At 39.6% G+C, this 21,967-nt stretch overlaps 2 protein-coding genes and 1 non-coding gene across 3 annotated transcripts in view; 2 read left to right on the top strand and 1 right to left on the bottom strand.

Moving 5' to 3' along the window:
• Positions 1-5,183, top strand: part of fhod3a (formin homology 2 domain containing 3a) — a 61,701-nt gene extending 56,518 nt beyond the window's left edge. The window contains exon 27 of the mRNA XM_067426430.1: positions 737-5,183. Within this exon, the coding sequence (XP_067282531.1) occupies positions 737-816 (80 nt within the window). The 3' untranslated portion in view covers positions 817-5,183. The remainder of the gene's footprint in view (positions 1-736) is intronic.
• Positions 5,184-7,075: 1,892 nt separating this feature from the next.
• LOC137047894 (glutathione S-transferase A-like) lies at positions 7,076-17,400 on the bottom strand. Its single transcript, XM_067425811.1, has 6 exons — positions 17,121-17,400; positions 16,926-16,991; positions 12,624-12,729; positions 12,270-12,388; positions 10,139-10,227; positions 7,076-7,630 (listed from the first exon to the last, which is right to left on the bottom strand). Exons 1-6 carry the CDS (start codon positions 17,286-17,288, stop codon positions 7,498-7,500), a joined length of 681 nt encoding a protein of 226 aa, XP_067281912.1. The 5' UTR covers positions 17,289-17,400; the 3' UTR covers positions 7,076-7,497.
• A 3,795-nt stretch (positions 17,401-21,195) lies between these two features.
• LOC137048562 (U1 spliceosomal RNA) lies at positions 21,196-21,357 on the top strand. The gene has a single exon (XR_010899448.1). It is a non-coding gene; the product is annotated as a U1 spliceosomal RNA (small nuclear RNA).
• Positions 21,358-21,967: the final 610 nt, after the last annotated feature.

The raw sequence follows: 21,967 nt of genomic DNA, 5'->3' as shown, positions 1-21,967 counted from the left end.
CAAATGTAATGCACAGAGGTAGCTGCACTGCTTAAATACAAAATTCAAGTTTTTGAAAGGAAAATATAATTAAAAAGTCACTATGATGACATCATTTTTAAGTGAAATGTGCATATTTACCTCCAGATGTCATAGTATGGGGAAATATTTAGTTTTTAAAAAACTTGAAACCAATTTTATTGGATTCCCTGACCCCAAAAATGTACACTTTGACACCAAATTTGTCATTATAGCGATAACAGAAGCAAAGATATGAGCTCTAGAGTATTTTCAGCACATTTAAAAAAAAAAACCTGTTTATTTCTGTAAACAATACAAATTATGATCTCACTTGTGTCTTAGGATAAATGTATTTGTATGACCCTAAGATACTTCCATACCAAAGGGGACCTTTGCATCATGACTTGAAGTCAAAGGCCAATTTTTTGGGCTTAATCTCCCTATACTATTACCCCATTGGCAGATTATTTATCTTATTTTAAACAAAAACTCTCTTCTTTTTGAGTTATTGTTTCCCCAAAAATAAGACAATAATTTTAACTTGTCTACTAAATGTTTCTTAATGTAATAATACTAAGTAAGAAGAGCATTTTTTGCTGTGTTTACTGGATAAAAGAGTCTGAACTATCAGTCAGATTTATGTTTTTCATGTATTACAGTGGGGTTTATAGGGTTAATAACCAGTTCCTGTAGTAAATGAAATGGGCTAATACTGGTGATTGTTCTTGTGTCTCAGTGAGAAGGACTCTGAAGGGCGGTTTGACCCCAGAAGAAGCTCAGGCTCTGGGATTCGACACATCTGAGATGCCGGTGTAATGGACGTCCTGACTGAACCACACTGAACTCACCTCAGGACAGCAGAATACCCACAATACCACAGTACAAACACCTTTATAACCAATCGGCTGATCATATACAGAGCCATTTATATTCTAAGCCAGGGGTTTTCAAACTTTATGATGCCAAGGACCCCCAAATATTATGAACCTATATGAGGGATCCCCTTCCTATGAATGACATTTAAACTGTTCGATAAAAAGCAAGTGTGAGAGTATAAACTAGGGGTGTGCGATATGCATCGTCTGCGATAATATCGTAATTGTTGTTTTAACGATGTGTGATCTGACATTTTCGAGTATATCCCTCACACACACACCCAGAGAGTGTGTGTGTGCATAACGTTACACGACGTCGTGATGTAGTCTTGAGGATTACTTAGACGACTGCGTGCGGGTTCACGCTTTCACTGCATGAGTCTTGATATTTCATTTAATATTTTAAATAAATATCACAGGAAGAATCCAGATATCTAGCATAACTAAGGATATTGATTTTATACAAGATTACTAAACAGGAATTTAATATTAAGTGACTTACATTTTAGACACAGTATTGCCCATTTTTACTCCATTTGGCCAGAGGTGGACAAAGTACTTCATGACTTGAGTAAAAGTTAAAGTACTGCTGGTCAAATATTACTCTAAATAGTATTATAAATGTTACAAGTGAAAGTTGTAAAAACAGATTTTTACTGGAGTAAAAGTACAGACGTATTTGTTTTCAAAAGTACTTAAGTATCAAAAGTAAATGTCCTTCTTTATGTCGCCGCATTATTGTATTATAGTTGTATAAATGCACATTATGCCATCATGGTTTAAGCCAGTCAGTGACGCTCCATCTGACACACTAGCAGACGACTAACTTAAACTCATTTAAATACTTGTAGAAAAGTTACAAAGCTCTTTATAAAGCTGCTGTCACTTTAAGGCCGAATGCACGGATCCAATACACTGATACACATCTGATATTCTCACACTGTTCACCTTCACTGAAGACAGAATCAACTTTGTTTATGTGAATCCTCCACTAAATGAGCATTTGGACATCCGTCTTCTTCCATTTTGCTCTAAACTATAAATCAGTGTTTAATAAATGCTGTGAAATCATTGAACTTCACGAGACTCTACAAGAGTGATTCCTGAAAGGCTTTCTGCAAAAACCCAAACACCTTTTAAAGAAGAAAAAAATCATCACTGACTTTCTAAGCTGCGACAGAAACGACTTTCCACTTCGAGGACCTTGATAGAAATGTAGTGGAGTAAAGAGGACGATATTTGTCTTTCAGATGGAGTGAAGTTAAAGTCAGAAGATTACAGAAAAAATAATACTCCAGTAAAGCACAGAGACTCAACAAGTGAACTTAAGTAAATGAGCTTTACTGTCCAGCTCTGCATCTCGCCGAGAATAGTTCATAACAAAGTCACAGCGCTGTAATCGCGTCTCTGAGCAGCACACGCGTTTTTTCCTTAATGAACGAATCAGCTTTTTGAATGAATCATTTGAATAAAAGATTCATTGACTAATTAAGATTCGTTTCTGAATGAATCAGTCGTTGGAATGAATCGGTTGAATCTCAGTGACTCGCTGCCGCCTAGTGGCCGTTTTAATTTCGCATTTAAAGAATCTTTTCATATGTTAAATAATTTCAAGTATCAGTATTTAACATCATGTGTTTAAAACATCAAAACATTATTTTTGCGTAACTGCGGGTTCTTTGTCACCTTAAAGGTCATTAAACAGTAAAGTGTAAATGCCACTTCAAATTTTCCTCTACAATGTGAAGATGAATTTTGTTGATTATTCATTTAATTTGATTGGTAACAGCCCTATTGTGTCTTATTATTATAATTTCATGATTATGAATTTTAAGATGATGCATGTATATAGTTAAGTAAAAAAAAAAATATATATATATTTATATTTATATATATAAACACTCTCAGCAAAAAATGGTCTAATTATCGTTATCGAGAAAATCCCAGAAAATATTGAGATATCATTTTTTGTCAATATCGCACACCCCTAGTATAAATGCAACATATTGTTTCCAAACTTAAACTGGCTATGTTGGATGTATAAACCCGAAGAAGAACATTTTCAATGAAAAATTATTTGTATAAACAACTTTCACAATAACTATGTAAGCTGCTCACGTACTGCGGTAAGAATATCGCCTTACAACCCCACAAAGCAAGATAAAGGGGACTAGAGTGAGAAAGATTCAAATCAAACACAAATCTGAAAAGTATTTATACGGCAAACAGTTATTAATAGACTATCCATTTTTGCTTTGTCTTTTAATTCTCTGACATTTTCTGCGGACCCCTGAGAACCTTCTGGAGGACCCCAGGTGTCCCCGGACCCCAGTTTGAAAACCCCTGTTCTAAGCCACACCCTCTCATTACATCACACCTCACCAGCCAATCACAAGCCTGCACTGTGACTTTTTTTAAATTAGTGCAAATGAGTGAAACGACGTCAAACATGAGGTGAGAGTGTGTTCTCACCCCGACTGAACACTAACTCAGGGTTCTTCATTTTAATTATTTCTATTTAAAGCTCATCTCGAGTAGAAAACACAGAGGAGTGATGAAATCAAGATTTAACTCTCAGTAAAGTTCTTTTGATCCGACTGTGGTCGGACACTTTGATTTATTTATTGTAAAATGTATAAGATAAGAGCATTATACACACTATATTCCCAAAAGCACTGTGACGCCTGCCTTTCCATGCACATCCCATTGTTAATCCGTGGGGTTTAATATGGAGTCGGCCCACCCTCTCTAACAGCTCCAGCTCTTCTGGGAAGGCTTTCCTCAAGGTTTAGGAGTGTGTTTATGGGGATTTTTGCCCATTCTTCTAGAAGCTCATTTGTGAGGTCAGGCACTGATGTTGGACGAGAAGGCCTGGCTCTCAGTCTCCGCTCTAATTCATCCCAAAGCTGTTCTATCGGGTTGAGCTCAGGACTCTGTGCAGGCCAGTCCAGTTCCTCCACACCAAACTCCTCATCCATGTCTTTATGGAGCGACGCTTTGTTCCCATAAAGTCAGGAGCATGAAATTGTCCACAATGTCTTGGTGAAGCATTAAGAGTTCCTTTCATTAGAGCTAAGAGGCCAACCCCTGAAAAACAGCCCCACCCCCATAATCCCTCCTCTACCAAACTTTACACTTGGCACAATGCAGTCAGGCAAGTCCCATTCTCTCGTTCGCCAAACCCAGACGTGTCCATGGAATTGTCAGACTGAAGCGTGATTGGTCGCTCAGAGAACACGTCTCACTGCTCTAGAGTCCAGTGGCGGCTGCTTTACTCCATTTAGTAGTGAGGAAATGTCAGGAATGGCCTTATTGCACAGGTGTCAGCCTATCACGGCCCCACGCTTGAGTTCACTGAGCTCCTGAGAGCGACCCATTCTTTCACTAATGTGTGTAGAAGCGTCTGCAGGCCGAGAGCTGGAGTTATACACCTGTGGCCATGACGAGATTGGATTAATTCAATGATTTGGGCGTCCCAATACTTTTGGCAATATAGTGTCTGATTATTGGGAAACAGCTTTAAAACACACACAGACTCGGACGTTACGTCAGATTTTTTAAAACTATTGTTGAGTTTTATATATTTTGCCATATTGCCATTCTGGTTGTAAATGACGTGGGTCTGTGCTTTATGGAAAACGACCCGTTTTATGACTGCAAATCCACTGCTGGCGCTTCTTGTTTCATGTTATAGTAGATTTCAGTGTGCCTTTGACACAGAAGGAACTAGAATAATGAACTCATTCGTGTGTTTGGCCTGATTTGTTGTCCCGCTTCTGATGGTGTGTGTGTGTGTGTGTGAGGAGTTTGTGTTGGTTCAAGCTGTAATGTGAGCCATCATGCTGCACCTTAACATCCATTAATATTGGATTTTTATGAGAAAACAAGACTTAGATTTAAATGACATCTACACCAGATGCATTCTGTCTCCAAGCTTTATTCTAAATGTACAGAACGGTGGAAATCTTTGACAATGAACGAGACTGTAAATGTTGATGCCCTTTTGTTTTGTAATTTCTGTAGATTGCTGTCTGTTTTTTTCCTGTATGTTCATGTTAATTTAAGAAAGACAGCTGAAGCTGACGGTTTCAGAGGACACGCTCAGATCTCGTCAGGTTTTAGTTTAAACAGAAACTTGTGTTGAGTTTTACTCTGTTATTTCAGAACACACACTTGCACTCGCACCGCTCGTCTGTGATGTTTAGTAGTGAACTCGTTTGGCAGAATTGAACGCCTATGTACTGTAACATTTTTCCATGTTGATCCAAATGCGTTCACCGCCAGCAATAAACCCTTTCTGAAGTAAAACGCTGCCCGTGTTTGATGTGTTTCTGACTCCTGAACAGAGTGAAAAATCGACCTAATCTTACCCATAAACACATATGAACATCGCTAACCCTGAAATTTACATAAACCCCGCCCCCGGGAACACACAACTTCGTCTCTTCTTCTGGAGTCTCTCCATCATTGTCCGACTCCGGTTTGATCATAAAAGGCTGAACAGTTTCTGACATTTTCAGTGTGTGTGTGTGAGGTAATCAGAGCTCCTAACACGAGCTCTTGAAGCTCCGCCCTCTTTCTGAAAGGGGGCGGGGAGCTGCCACACATTTGTATTTAAAGGGACACACAAAAAGGCGCATTTTCGCTCACCCTCAAAAAGTGACAACTTCAACATGCTATAAAAATTATATGTGGGGTATTTTGAGCTAAACCTTCACACACACACTCTGGGGACATCTGGTAAAAAGGGGTATTATAAGAGTTTTTTAACAGCAAGTATTATCAAAGTCCCATTCAAAGAGAACTGCTTGTAGAACTCACAGCTACAAAATCAGACATAAAATGTTTATTGTTTAATAATATATATATATATATATATATATATATATATATATATAGTTTCTTGTTTAAATAGCATTAAAAAGCTGTTTCTTTTTTTAGAGCAGCCAATGTGCAGTCCTTTTTTTATAAAGCAAACAGAGCTTCTAATGGTGCGTTCAAGTCATGTCACACAGATCGTATTTGCGAGTTGAACATGCATGAGAAACATGGCGGAATCAATGGATGTAACGTCTGTAGCTGAATATAACGGGTATTTAGCAGTGAAGCTGTCATGCTTTGTAATTTACATCAAAGTAATTTAGCACTGTAATATAACAATTAGCCTCGTATATAACGATACCGTTTAAAGTGACTTCATAGATGAATTAAACACATAAAATATTAAAACTCAACTGATGTGCATTCTTTGTTCTTTCTTTTCTACAAAAAAAAACCTTGCTGTATTTTCGTGAGTTTCAATGAAAGAACGTACACCGCCATCTTGCTCCGACCAAAGCAATATGGCGGCAAACTACACGACTTCTCACCCCGTAAATACAAACATCGCAGGAGGACTTGAACACACCCTAACAGCAGCTGCAACGAGTGACACGTGACTTTACCAATCAGCAATTGGCTCTTTTATTTAGAAGGCGGGACTTATTACGTCATATTGAGTGTTGCAGCGGCACCATCTCTTCAAAGCCAGGCTATGAGGAACAGACATGTACTATTATATTGTACTATTATTTATTTAATTTGTTTATGGGTTGTTCTGAAAAAAAAACTAGACAAAGTAGACAAGTTTTTTTCAGTAGACAAAAAACTCCCAAGCTATGGAAAATTACACAAGTTCTTGAAGATTTTACAGCAGATGCCCTTAAAAACATGGTAAGGAGCCGTTATATGAGTTATGTCTATCTAAAGTCTTTGGTAGAGGGAAAACTACAATAGATATAATTTTGCATGTCATTTTACAGTAAAATACTAATTTGAATGTAGAAAGAAAATAACTCATACATCTTACGTTTTTTAGTGAAAAGCCGCAAACTGACATTCCTACAATTCCCTGTTTTTAATGTTGATAATTATTATGCCATAATTAATGTGAATGGTGACTATACATTGTGAAAAGTTTACCCAAAATGAAAATTACTGCGAGGGGAAAAAAAGTTTACAGCGTTTTAATGTCAGTACTACATGTAACTCGCAGGGAATGTGAAGCTGAAACCCATGTCTCTCATACGTCTGTGCGCAGCGGTTCTTAAAGCACTGACTCCAGCTGCAGTCCACTCTATTTGAATCTCCTCCACATTTTTGAATGGGTTTTGTTTCAGTCTTCTTCAGGGTGTGATTATCCCTATTGCTAGTACTCTATTTTCTACCACATCTTTTCCTTCCCTCCGCCTCTCTATTAATGTGTTTGGACACAGAGCTCTGAGAACAGCCAGCCTCTTTTGCAATGACCTTTTGTGTCTCGCCCTCCGTCTGCAAGGTGTCTATGGTCGTCTTTTTGACAACTGTCAGGTCAGCTGTCTTCCCCATGATAGTGTGGCCTACAGAACTAGACTAAAAGACAATGATGGCAAATATTTTCCTCATCTTGTTTGAACAGGACAAACTTTAATAAATGCAATGCAAACAAGACGAGAGCTCAGATGTGAATTGATCAGTCAGAGAGACAGATGTTTTTGTTAGTTTCTTCCAACATATATGAAATATCAAAGGTAATCACTGAATATAAAGCTGAACGTAATGCAATATTAAATGTGATCCGGGATGTTTGGGACGTCTCTTTTCCTCACAGGTCCTTCAGTGTGTCCTGACCCTCAGGATTATCCAGCCAGTGTGGAGGCCAGCTGGCTTTAACACTGGGACGATCCTTCATCATTTCGTAATACTCCATCAGTCGAGGACATCTCTCTTTAGGACAGCTGCAAACCAGTCAAACATTAACACATTAATGATGAATTGAGAACTCAACTTTCCCTTGAGCTTTTGATATATAAAAGGTCATGGTAATATAAGAATATCCTGTAAGTTTCAGAGCTGAAAACTTCCTTGTTAGTCAAAGAAAAGCTTTTATAGACACCAGCCGCCGGGCTGTGATGTCAGTGTGTGGCGAAAAACCGCCTCAACAGAAGATGGACAACGTCTGATTTAGTAGCCCCGCCCACCGACTCCTCTGATTCAGTAGCCCAGCCCACCAACTCCTCTGATTCAGTAGCCCCGCCCACCAACTCCTCTAATTCAGTAGCCCCGCCCACCGACTCCTCTGATTCAGTAGCCCAGCCCACCAACTCCTCTGATTCAGTAGCCCCGCCCACCAACTCCTCTGATTCAGTAGCCCAGCCCACCAACTCCTCTGATTCTGTAGCCCCGCCCACCAACTCCTCTGATTCTGTAGCCCTGCCCACTGACTCCTCTGATTCTGTAGCCCTGCCCACCAACTCCTCTGATTCAGTAGCCCAGCCCACCAACTCCTCTGATTCAGTAGCCCCGCCCACCAACTCCTCTGATTCTGTAGCCCCGCCCACCAACTCCTCTGATTCTGTAGCCCTGCCCACCGACTCCTGATTCTGTAGCCCCGCCCACCAACTCCTCTGATTCTGTAGCCCTGCCCACCGACTCCTCTGATTCTGTAGCCCCGCCCACCGACTCCTCTGATTCTGTAGCCCTACCCACCAACTCGACTGATTCTGTAGCCCTGCCCACTGACTCCTCTGATTCTGTAGCCCCGCCCACCGACTCCTCTGATTCAGTAGCCCAGCCCACCAACTCCTCTGATTCAGTAGCCCCGCCCACCAACTCCTCTGATTCTGTAGCCCCGCCCACCAACTCCTCTGATTCTGTAGCCCTGCCCACCAACTCCTGATTCTGTAGCCCCGCCCACCAACTCCTCTGATTCTGTAGCCCCGCCCACCAACTCCTCTGATTCTGTAGCCCTGCCCACCGACTCCTGATTCTGTAGCCCCGCCCACCAACTCCTCTGATTCTGTAGCCCTGCCCACCGACTCCTCTGATTCTGTAGCCCCGCCCACCGACTCCTCTGATTCAGTAGCCCAGCCCACCAACTCCTCTGATTCAGTAGCCCCGCCCACCAACTCCTCTGATTCTGTAGCCCCGCCCACCAACTCCTCTGATTCTGTAGCCCTGCCCACCAACTCCTGATTCTGTAGCCCCGCCCACCAACTCCTCTGATTCTGTAGCCCTGCCCACCGACTCCTCTGATTCTGTAGCCCCACCCACCAACTCGACTGATTCTGTAGCCTTGCCCACCGACTCCTTTGATTCAGTAGCCCAGCCCACCAACTCCTCTGATTCTGTAGCCCTGCCCACCGACTCCTCTGATTCTGTAGCCCCACCCACCAACTCGACTGATTCTGTAGCCCCACCCACCAACTCGACTGATTCTGTAGCCCTGCCCACCGACTCCTCTGATTCAGTAGCCCAGCCCACCAACTCCTCTGATTCTGTAGCCCCGCCCACCAACTCCTCTGATTCTGTAGCCCCGCCCACTGACTCGTGGCGCAAAGTGGATTGTGCCGGTTCCAGCTCATGTGGGGACGACATGTACGTGTGTTCGCTTCATTTCACTGCGGAATCGTTTGTAAACAAGTCTCAGGTCGAGCTGGATTTGCAGACATATTGAGATTAAAACACAATGCTGTGCTTCTATATCGGATCCGGCAGGAATGGTGCAACACACTTATGTGAGTAAAACATGATTTTTATATGTAATAGTATTGCAGATTAGTTCTTATTTGTTCTTACAGATCTTATGTGTACGTGTCTAACAGGACATATCTTCCATGGGCCAGGGCTTACAAAGCCCAACATCCCAGCGCTGTGTGTTTTCCTGACGGGCAACCAAAACATCCTGTCGGTAGGCCGGTGAACCTTAAATAGTGAAATAACATTCCTTTCTTAATGCGTGTTGTTAATGTTCACTCTCTTGACTTGACATTTGAACGGCGGGCGCTTATGTGTGTGGTCTGCACTGATATCCACCGATCGGGCGGGCCAAGTAATAAAAAAATACCCAATCAATCACGGGTGGATTGGAGATAAATCATTGTTTGTTTGATAAAGACATTTTGCGAGCCCTGTGAGAGAATCAAAACGATTCCTCACGGTGTACTCACGAGGGAGCTGAAGCTCATTATAATATGCAAATCTTATCCAATCCTATCCGTGGGCGTTTACTTCCAAGTCTCCAGTGACACGCCCATCAGAACCCAGCGTTCAGGAGAGAGCCTCAAAACCAGTGTAGAAAATAGCCTATTACTGATGAGTTATGATGTTTCTGAATGTAAAAACCACACGAACGTCATTAGTTGACCTCAGACAACAGGATAAAACATAAAAAAGCCAGTTCATGACATTTAAACCAGCCTCTGAGCTGAAGGATTCGGAGAAGGATTGCTAATGAGTTCACTCACTGAAGTCGTGGGAAATATGCGATGACGGGGAAGCAAACCACGTCCGCCATGGTGAAGTTCTTGCCGGCGAGGTACGACCCTTTACCCATCTGACGAACAAATGAGAGTTTATTAGGAAGACAAATAAGGGTTCAAGTGTAATGCTAATGGCTCATGATGCAAATATTATGGCATATTAGGCGTTAAACAACTTCCTTTTTTTTTTAAGTCGACATTTATGTGATGAAAGTCAAGTCGACGTCGACTAGTCACTGATGATGTCATTAATGAACAAATAAGCCTGAGCCTCGAGCTGAGACTCGGGTCTTCTTGAGCACAGCTATAGCATATGACACAGCGCTGCTCATACGGTTATTAATCCTACAAAACAGCTTTAGTATCAGTTCTTTTGTCTTATGGTCGTTATATTTCTCACATATTTCTGCTCATTCTGAATAAGATACAGATAAAGTAGCACAATGTATATACAACATGTATATGAATGCATTAGTGAGTGATTGTGTGTGAATTAATTCTACCTGGCAGCGTCTCTCTACTAATAGTGAAGCTGTAAGTTTTAGTTATCAAGAAATATAAGCTAGAACTTCTCAGTTTCTAAGCTATTTTACTGATAATTCACAGAACAATGTTGACAATACATTTCTGCGCTACTGAAGGGTTTTGTGAGGCGCGTGCGATCTCCGCGTAATCAGGCTATGTGTGTGCATGCAATGCAGCACGCAGTTTAGCGCGATGATTACCTTGCTGGTACAATAAGCGTGCATTCTCCTGATTAATTTTAAGCATCCACATGGTAATCAAACCAAAAATGGTAATGTCTTGTGGAGAGTTCTCGGAGTATCCATTTATTTGTCATTTTTAACTGTTCAAAACAGAGCCTGAGTGTCAGGAATTGTTTATCCTGTTGCGCCCTCTATAGGCCAGCGACTAGTCGACGTCAAGCTTAAAGTGTCATGACAGAGCAGTTAAGTCGACTAGTTGGTGCAACCCCTATGGCATATTCTAGAATTTAATGCATAATTAAAGAATTTAACAAACATGGCAGTCATAATCCACTTTGCTTTTGTAATGCAATTGATTTAAAAAATAAATGGTAAGGACGAATTAACTTACTCCACCACTAGTCATTGTTTTTGGCTGCTGTTGCAAGTTATTGCATGTATATTACTAATAAATGCATTAGAAAATGGTTTGATTTCATGCCTCAGGGTTTGAAAGACATTCACTAATATTGATTTGACTGCATTGACACTATCAGAGGAGAACAAAACTACAACTGAATTGGTTGATTTACAGCCGAATTTGAATTGTTGTCATTTTGTTGAAGTTCGAATCACTGATTCTGTAATTTTCCAGTTTGAATCAATCTGCATTGTATAAAGCGCTATAGAACTGATGAGCTGACTTTGATTTAAAAACTCAACCTTCTCCAAGTATCCGTACAGTTTCAGCTCAGTAATTAAATTCTCTTTATTCCTCTCTCCTTAAGCGACGTACCATTACCTCGTTTTTGAGTGAAAAAAAGCATTATTTGTGGATAATTTTGTCAATTTTACATAAAATATGAAAAAAATTGCACAGTTGATCACACCAGTGTGATTTAATGTTTAACCAGGAAATTTGTTTTAAAATGCTTTAATTTTGATCAAAATTAATCTTTTTCACAGAGATGAACTCTATCCTCAAATCAGTGCGGCCTACGATCAATCAGTTTCACAAATAAATACAACACCTTGAATCCAATATTTGGTGATAAAATAGTATAAGTGATTTATAAGCTATTGTTGTTGGCCGGTTATTTTTGACCATGAACACCACAAGCGTGACTTTGTGGCATTTTGTACAAAATAAAAGTATTTTAAAACAAATTTCCTGGTTGAACATTAAATCACTCTGGTGTGATCAACAGTGCATTTTTTTCATATTTTATGTAAAATGTATAAAATTATCCAAATAACGCCTTTTCACTCACAAACTGAGGTACATACGCTCAGATAAACGAGGCCTACGATAAGGCCAAACTAGTTGACAAAAATATTGAATCCAATATTTGGGTATAAATAGCTTAACGAGTGATTTAGAAGCAGATTTTTGTCGACAACAAAAGTGTTATAAGGGTTAAAAACTCAACCTTCTCCAAGTATCCGTCCCACAGTTTCAGCTCGGTAATTAAATTCTCTTTATTCCTCTTCAGGGCCGATTCGTGTCGATCTCCTTCAGGGACGGCCCACTCATAGAAGGCCACGTCATCTGCACACACAAGAGTTCAACAGGAAATATCTGGATGATTATTAAAAAAAAAAAATATTCTCATTGGTTCTTGCAGAAGTTCTTGAGCATCAGCCGATTGGTTTTTTTCAGTGTGGCTCTAGTCAGTGTTTTTTAGGGCCGATTCAGCATTTGATGAGAGCGAGAACTCTGATTGGCTGTTCAGTGTAGTGAATGAGGCTGCTTTAAATGTATGCTCATGATTTAAACCACTTACACATTTTCTTCTGCAGGTTTTCGGTCTCAAACATCCGCTGGTAGACGAGTGCCTGTTCGGCTGGGTCATCTGGGATCAGACGGGCTCCTTGAGTCTTGAACGCACTCTAGAAACCAGAAACACTGATCAGACTGTGACACTCATCTGTTCATTCGCTGCAAAAAATGAATGGATTCAATGGGTTCAATTTTAAAAAACGTTTTAATATTTTTCTTGGAGTTTTAAGTATTATCTGGAGAGTATTCACTGCGCTTCACTTTTTCGGCATTTTATGTTACAGCCACTGTTGGGGGCATTACAAGTAACTTGAGTTATCTAATCAGATTACTTTTTCAATTAACTAGTAACACATTACTTAAAATTTACAACAAAATATCTGAGATACTTTTTCAAATAAGTAACGCTAGTTACTTTGCTCTCCCATTTATTGACTGACGCTCTCCTGTCCTGATGTTGAGAGAAATAGTAATTGCAGAGACTTTGTTGCTGACAGTAACTGATTCAGTTAAACTAGAGCAAAAATGACTTTAGATTTTTTTTATTGATAAATTGTAAAAAATATATATATATTCTCCTGCGTCCTACTCTTCCATTATCCAGAATGGCAGCACATCCAAAAGGTTTGTTAGAGTTGTGCGGTCCACTGTACAGATGTGAATATGCATTTCCTGTTATTTCAATTTTGGAGTGAGAGTCTTTACATTTCCTCAAAAAGAAAAAGTGAGAAAAAGGACGGCAACATTACTTTTCTTAAAAAGTAACTAAGTAGCGCAATTAGTTACTTTTTAAAGGAGTAACGCAATATTGTAATGGATTACTTTTCAAAGTAACTTTCCCCAACACTGGTTACAGCCTTGTTCCAAAATGAGCTCCATCGTTACTATGTGGAGGGAGCAGAACCTTCCAGAAGAACAACCACCTCTGCAGCTCTTCACCAATCAGGCCTGTGTGGGAGAATATCCAGACAGAAGACTGTGAAAGGCACACATGACAGCACACCTGGAGTTTGCCAAAAGGCTCCTGAAGGACTCTCAGACCATGAGAAACAACATTCTCTGGTCTGATGAAACAAAGATTGAACTCTTTGGCCTGAATGGCAACCGTCATGTCTGGAGGAAACCAGGCACCGCTCATCACCTGGCCAATACATCCCTACAGTGAAGCATGGTGGTGGCAGCATAATGTTGTGGGGGGGTTTTCAACGGCAGGAACTGGGAGACTAAACCGGATCTAGGGAAAGATGAATCCTTGATGAAAACCTGCTCCAGAGCCCTCTGGACCTCAGATTGGGATAAAGGTTCATCTTCCAGGACAGCGACCCTAAGCACAGCCAAGATAACACAGGAGTGGCTACAGGACAACTCTGGGAATGTCCTTGAGCGACCCAACTAAAGCCCAGACCCGACTGAACATCTCTGGAGATCTGAGAATGGCTGTGTACTGACGCTTCCCATCCAACCTGATGGAGCTGGAGAGGTCCTGTGAAGAAGAACAGGAGAAACTGCCCAGAAATAGTGTGTGCCAAGCTTGAGCATCAAACTCAAGAAGACTTGAGGCTGTGATCGGAGCCAAAGGAGCTTTAGCAGAGTGCTGACCAAAGGCTGTGAAATTTATTGTTTTTTATTTTTAATACATTTGCAAAGATTTCAAACAAACTTCTTTCATGTTGTCATTATGGGGTATTGTTTGTAGAATTTTCTGGGGAAAAAAATATTTAATCAATTTTGGAATAAGGCTGTAACATTAAATGTGGAAAAAGTGAAGCGCTGTGAATGTTTATTTGCTTTTTTTACAAGCATAAAATCATGTAAAGTATACATTGGAACATATTAAAAACAACAAGAAAAACAAATTAATTATTGATGTTTTTGTCATATTTTCTTTTTGTTACAGACCCTCTAAACTAACAGTAATGAAGAAATATGACGGAAGTTTAAAATATATATTTAATGTTTTTACGTTCTTTCATAAAAACGGATTCCACAAGATTTTTATGTGCGTTCACTCACAAAACGTTTGTGCTATTTTGCGAGCGAACACATGTAAACTTTTTACGAATGCATTCAATAATGTTGAAATACACATTTTTCATTTTTCATATTTTTGTGAATGCAGATTTTCGTCATATAAGAAAAAGTGCTTTTGTAAGTCATAATTTTGATATAAGAAGTGATGCTATACTAATTCATAATTATGAATTGAAAAGTAGACTTACATTTGCATAATGTTGAAATTGACATACTAAGCAGAAATCATGACATGAACAGTTATAATTATGACATAAGCAGAAATTATAACATACAAATTCAAAATTATGACAAAAATTCAGTTTTGACAATCATAATTTTGTCAATGCCATGAGAACAAGAAGTATTACATACAATATCACATTAACTGTCCGGAAATGGGATATTTATTTTTTATTATGATTTTGTAGATGTGATTTCCTGCATTATGGAGCGCCTGAGGCCATGTTCCTTGCCTATACCAATAAAAGAACTCAATCCAGTCAATACCAATAGTCTAATAAAAAATACAATATTAATTTAACTGCCATAAGCCCTATTCGGACTGGATTAGTTTTACATGGGGACGTGGGGGTAAAGTCATTTTACCTCAGGACGTTTGTAATATTAATTGCCAATTCGCACGGGATAAGACATCTTAGTAAAACTAGCAGAAGTGGGAGGAGTAACTCGCTTTACGCACCTCCTTGACGTCATGTGTGTATGACGTTACCGTTATAACGTGAGCAAACACAACCTGAGCGCCAGTCTGAACTCCGTCTCAATATATATATGTGTTTTAATAAACAGTTAGGTCCAGTCTAACGATTCTGATTGGATTATGTTGGTAAGAGACACTTTCCTAGAGCTAAAATGTGTTGTGCCTCTAATAAGTGCTTTTGATCTTCTTTTTGCTTTAAATGATATGCGGAAAATACTGGGCATTTTCCACAGATTTGCCCCACCACCTACAACGCAACCGAAAGCTTCAAGCGCCTCCAAGGTCGCAAAATGTGCTCTTTTTTTAACTTTTAAACAGGCAATGACGGAATTTTACCATACATTTTTACAGCGGGTCTATTCGAACGGGATTAGTATTACCCCAGGTCATTTTTCCGGACCTTTTTACAGAAGGTAAAAGTCTCGGTAATCTTTACTGACATTGTCTGTAATGATTACCGAGATGGCACATTCGGACGGGACTAAAATCACCGAGAGCCTCTGGTAATAATTACTTTACCCCCATGTCCCCATGTTAAACTAATCCAGTCCGAATAGGGCTATAGAAATCAACAGTTTCCCAGATAATGATAATGAACAAGTTGCATGTTTTTTATGCTCCGTGTCCAGATAGGAAAGAGTGCAAACGCATAATGATAAATTATATTAGCTATATGTTTCAGGTCTGTGTCCACGAGCTATCACACTCGTTTTAAACAGTAAGCAAGGGAAGTAAAAGATTGCCAGCTAGTTAGCCAAGCCTTTCGATCGAACCGACCTCAGGAAAAGCCCGAGGTCGGGCTTTTATATAAATAAATTTTATATAAACATTTATAATAATTATTATTATAAATAAATGATAATAATACAAATAAAAACAGGCAGGCAGGTCGGCGCCCCAGTTATGGACGAGCCGCTGCTGATATATATATATATATATATATATATATATATATATATATATATATATATACTGTAAATCCTCTAATATTGGCCTGTATTCCATTAGTGGCGGGGTCTCCAACATTGGCCGGTCTCGCTGTCACCGAAGATAAATAAAGGCCGGTCTCTAATAGCGGCCTATTAGATGTCTGTTAGATGTCTAACATGTCTGTTGCCTTTTATTATGAATCAATAACCTAATTATCACCGTGTATGGTTAAGTGTTTACAATGCACTTCTGGTAGCCTATGTTTGCTACGTATTTGTTACCATATTTCTACACTGGAATTTAGCCTGAATTACCGGTATTTGTTGTTAATGTTCTGTATGCATACCATAATGTTATGGTAACTGTACGTTTTCAATAAATGAACCTAGTATTTTATAGGTTGAAATAGGCGCAAAATCTCTTTTTATTCATTCTACTGGTAGTTTCGACATTTTATGTATGACATAGCATCTTTTAGACTATATCATAACCTGTTTGGGGCTCTCCTGCAGAGCAGACAGACAGACAGACATTTGACAGGTGAGTTATAAAACTTTCGGATTGTGTTTGTATAAACTGGCCATTTATTTCTCCTAGCGCTGAGCTCTCGCCACGCCCCTCTGTGTGTTTATGAGACTAATTTACCTCCAGATAGAGACATGCGGCGAAAGACTCGTTCACAATGATATCTCCGTGCTTCAAAGTTGGAAGCTGCAAAAAATACATAAAATAAAAGAGCAATAATGTAAAAACAAAACTTTAGTAAATGTTTGATGCTTCGTTAAAGTAGCATATATAGTAAACACGCAACACAATCATATAATTCTCACACAGACGCACCTGAGCTCTGGGGTTGAGCGCCTTCACTTCTGCACACTGGTGCTCTTTCTTATCAAACGACAGAAGTTTGTGTTTATATCCCTGCAGAAGCTTCTCCTCGAGCGCAATCATGACCCTCCAGCACGGAGGAGAGCCCGTGCCCCAGTACAGCATTATATTCTGCGCCATAATGCCTGATAATATCGCGTTTAATCGGGAAATGTGGCTGTTCCTGTGCAAAAATCAGATTTTTCTGCGTCACATGCTTGACGTTTTGAGTCTCTGACGATATGACGTGGGCGTGGTTTGTTCGCTAGGTCAGGAGCATGCGCAGTGCACATGCTCCGTGTGAGGAGAAGACCGCGAAATGTCGGCGATAGTTTACCCCCAAAAATATTTTTGTACCCTCTTCTTTCTTTTCTTTTTCCTCTCTTTTCTCTATTTCCTTTTTCTTTTAGGTTTATTTTTCAATAGACTTTTCCTTTACATTTCTAAAAGTAGCCTACTGAAACATACTTTTCCTTTTGATTTGAAACATGGTTTATATTTGTTGTATATTGAATTGTTTTGATTGTGAATTTTGCAATAAAAAAAATAGTTTATCCAAAAATGAAAATTATCCCATTATTCACTCACCCTCAAGCCATCCATTTTCTTTCAGCTAGAAAATTATATTATATTATTTTTATTATTAGTTATATTATTTTTTCTTTCCCATCTGTTCAATGAAGCTATATTATTATGCTTGCTATATGATGCATAATAAAACCAATTGGACGTGATTTCACTTGATAAACTATATTACTATTAATAATATTCTAAGTAAAAATATTTAACAATGTATTCTTTTAATAACTGAAATACTCGGACACTTTTAACACTTTATTTCGTTAGATTTTCCTTAACTTGGAAATGTTTGCTAACACTTCACAAAAATGCCCCATTTATGCATTAACAAATATAGCCTTGTTGTAAAGTGTTAGCGATCTTAAATGCATTTCGCTGTGTCATTCTGCTTTACAATCACAGTGAAGTCAGCAAACATCTGAGCGTTTACCTCTTATCAGCCGAAGCTTCAAAAGTCCACATGATGATAACCTGAGGAGGTGAAGGTGAAACTGCTCAGTCACTTCAGAATCACCATGAATATGGAAGATGATGGATTCATAGCTCAGATTTCTGTTATTGTACATTTTGTTAAAGGTGCAGTGTGTAGTATTTATGAGGATCTATTAACAGAAATGCAAAATAATATACATAACTATGTTTTCCGTCCTTACATAATGTGCCGTTATGTTTTTATTACCTTAGAATGAGCCGTTGCGGGTCCACTTAAGCCCCTTTCACACTGCGATTCCGGCAAATACACGGATAATGCGACCCAGCATTTGTTCCCGGGCCGCTAGATTTGGTCCATTCACACTGCCAGCGAAATACTGTAATATGTGCGCTTTCACACACAACCCGTAACGGCCCCGGGTCGAGTTGACACGTGACATCCGGATGTGACGTATAACGGCGAGCGATCTCCGCTTCAGCGCGGATAGTAAGGAGCTCCGTGGTCTCGACTTGTGTCCAGTTTGCGCTCATTTCTGCTTGTTTAATTTTAGTTTCTTTTGTAGACGAACACTCTCTGCGTTTAAAACACCGACGAGCTCTTCTGGCACTGCAGGGTTGTGTTATTGAAAAAACAAGCTCTAGGAGTCGCACGATAACTACGCACACGCTGCGGCATTAGTTTCGGCTTTTGTTCACACAGCGCTCGTCCCGGGTCGAATACCGCAATGGTACTAGAGCCCCGACCCAGGTTCAGTTCGGTAATCAATCCCGGGACGTGGTTGCTTTCACACAGAAGGCGACCCGGCAATGTTCCGGGAATATTGCGGGTCCAACGTGCAGTGTGAAAGGGGCTACAGGGAAGCCGCCATTTTGTGCCGCTGTGTTCCTACCAAGCCTGCAGTCTCCCTCTCATTTACTGAAGCTTTCGCTCCTCGATCGCCCCCCGGTGTCCGGTCCCAGTATAGCCGCCCCTCTGTGTTTTCTAATGGACGCGAGGCAAACTAAATAATAAAATTACACTTCAAATATTTTTTCCCCAAAGTTAGTTTATGTCACTGAAGGCAGTTATCATCACGATGATTTCATTTCAGGTGTTCGTTTTTAAAATAAGTTTACTTTGAGTTAGTTATTTGATGCTATAAAAACGGGGGGTGTGACGTCATGATTGACAGCTGAGACTGACGGCTTCTCTGAGTGAAGTTGTCACTGAGGCACTACGGACTTTTTTCGAAATTTTTGGGAGCAGATTAGAGCTTTAGCTTTAATTTCTACATTTCCATAACTGTTTATTTCACACCAACATAATTAATTGTTCTGCATCTGCGCGAGTGTGGGCGGGCTTTTGATATTGCGACTGTACTTCCTGCTCTACTTCCTGTGCTCTACTGCGCAGACTCGGTCCCAAGATGTCCGCGCCGTGCAGGTCGCCCTAAAAGCTTCAAATCTGCCAAGCGGAAACGGATGATGTCCAGTCGTCCATATTTTTTTACGGTCTATGGTTCCTACGGTAGCCCTTAAGGGACAAACTTCTCTACAGAGCACTAGCTACTCTCTATGGTCTCAGACAAAAACATCTTGGTGTCCATAAACTTTAAGAAAGAACGATTGATTCTTTATTAGATTTTCCATAACATACATCACCTTGTCTTCAAGTGCATTTACATTCATGAATAATCATTTGAAGCATCTTGTATATTTTTTAAACAATGACAATATCCTTGACCAAAATTCCAGGTAGCGCAGTCATTGTTATTTAGCACTTAAGAAATTTTAAATCTGGATAGGTCTACCCAGTGAAAATTATTACGCAACAATTTAATCGTATTTAATCTTCCATATGGTTGATGTGCTCTGATTATTTTTATTAATGAAACAATAAAAAAGCAAAAAAGCATGCATACCATAGACGGCTATGGGTTGGATTGACAAAGACATTGTAGTCTGATTATTTGAATATATACGAATATAAACAGATCCTTTTCACATTTCCAGGTTTCTTAGAGCAATAGTCGTCATAGTTTGGTTAACTTTTATAATGGTGAATGAGAGAAAACATTAAATATATTTTTTTTGTGTCCCCATTTCCTCAAATAGCCAAAGAAAAACGCAATAACAGTGATTTCACAACTTTCAAAAAGAGGGATAAAATAGAGTGCGATCGATAACGGCAGTGGAAAGAGAGAAAGATGTTATTTTTAACATCACTCCCATAGACCTGTAGAAACTTCCCTCACAGCAGCGGAAAATTGTTTATTGTATTTTAATGACAAAAGTAATATCATACAAACTATTAGTGTACGGAAGCCCTAAACGGCCATGGATAATATTTTTTTTCTGTCTTATGTCGTGATCACAAGTTAAATGAGTTTCATTCTGAAATACTGAACTGCATTTGGAGACTATGGTCTACTGTTGTTGTAGCAACGAACTTTCACCCGCATCTGAGCACTCTTTCAGCAGAATCTTGGTTTCGCTTAATAAACATTTTATTTGTGTAATTAACATGTTTAAATAAACAAAAGAACAGGGGGAGTGGCTTCAGAAGAATGGCAGATTATTCTGTAACTTTTCTAAAAATCGTTTAGTTTTGATTCAGCCCATTTTATTTTCCTCATTCTTTTGAAATTACATTACATAATTTGTTTGTATTGTATCGTCTCTCTCTCCCTCACTAGGTTTTCATTCCGTTTTCATTATGTTTACAAATAAACTCTCAACATTGTTTCTTTCTCAACAAAACTTTTAACATGTTGTTGTCACATATCTCTCTAGATGGGCTGTGAAAGTGAAACTCGGATTTAAATACGCGCTGCTGACGTCACACATGACGCGTTTCCGTTTGGAGAAAGCGGGGATGTTGTTTTTATTCTTAAGAAGCCTCGTCGTTCCTGTAATTCATCCGCTTCACGGCGGACTGTGTGATTTAAATCACTGTTACTCTACCGTATGTCACTCGTTGATAAAGTGTTGATGTTAGTCACCGTTGATGTGAACGGTGGCGAGCCGAATAACTCTCTGACCGGCTCTCCTTCTCCTTATACTTACCTGGCAGGGGCGACTCCATGATCAGTCAGGTGGATCGCCTAAAGTGAGGATCAGCCATTGCACAGAGGCTGTCTGACCTTTACGAATTCTCCACATGTGAGAATCTCGACTGCATAATTTGTGGTAGTGGGGACTGCGTTCGCGCTTTCCCCTCATAATCAAGTGAATAATAGATATTGATTACATTACATTAGAGCACTTAGTATGGAGGGGCTCTGCGCGGAACCAGTTCGCTTCTCTGACTGGCCCAGAGTCTACAGTGAACGTAGACTCCAGGCCAATGACGGGCCGTAACTGTCTACGTTCAACGTAGACTTTTGCACTTCTCTATAGAGAACGTCTAGCGAATGGCGAATTCCTTCACATGTGAGAATCTCGACTGCATAATTTGTGGGGACTGCGTTCGCGCTTACCCCTCATAATACAGTCAATGACAGAAATTATTGTAATAATACAGATCTTAATAAAGGAGGTAAATATAATTACTCCATTAATATGTATCTTCTCTTAGAATTAAATAAAAAGTAGAAACTGATGTAAAGATATGAGACTATTATGGACAAAATAATTGTTTCGTCTAATGTGTAGAGCCTATTTAAAAAAAATGGAGTCTCAATTTAGTAATTTATACTCAAAGGGACAGTTCACTTTAGAATGTAAATTCTGTCATCCTTTACTCTCCTCAAACCTGTATGAGTTTCTTTCTTCATCTGAACACAAGGGAAGATATTTTCAAGAATGTCAGCCATTGACTTCCATAGAAG

Source organism: Pseudorasbora parva, chromosome 19 (assembly GCF_024679245.1).
Source record: "Pseudorasbora parva isolate DD20220531a chromosome 19, ASM2467924v1, whole genome shotgun sequence".
NCBI lineage: Eukaryota > Metazoa > Chordata > Actinopteri > Cypriniformes > Gobionidae > Pseudorasbora > Pseudorasbora parva.
This window is presented reverse-complemented; position numbering and strand designations above follow the sequence as displayed.

Coding starts and splice junctions, on each gene's coding strand:
- LOC137047894 (XM_067425811.1), bottom strand. CDS start 17,288: ATGGCGCAGAATATAATGCTGTACTGGGGCACGGGCTCTCCTCCGTGC. Junction 16,992..17,120: donor CGCTCAACCCCAGAGCTCAG/GTGCGTCTGTGT, acceptor TATTTTTTGCAG/CTTCCAACTTTGAAGCACGG. Junction 10,228..12,269: donor GGGACGGATACTTGGAGAAG/GTTGAGTTTTTA, acceptor TTTGTTCGTCAG/ATGGGTAAAGGGTCGTACCT.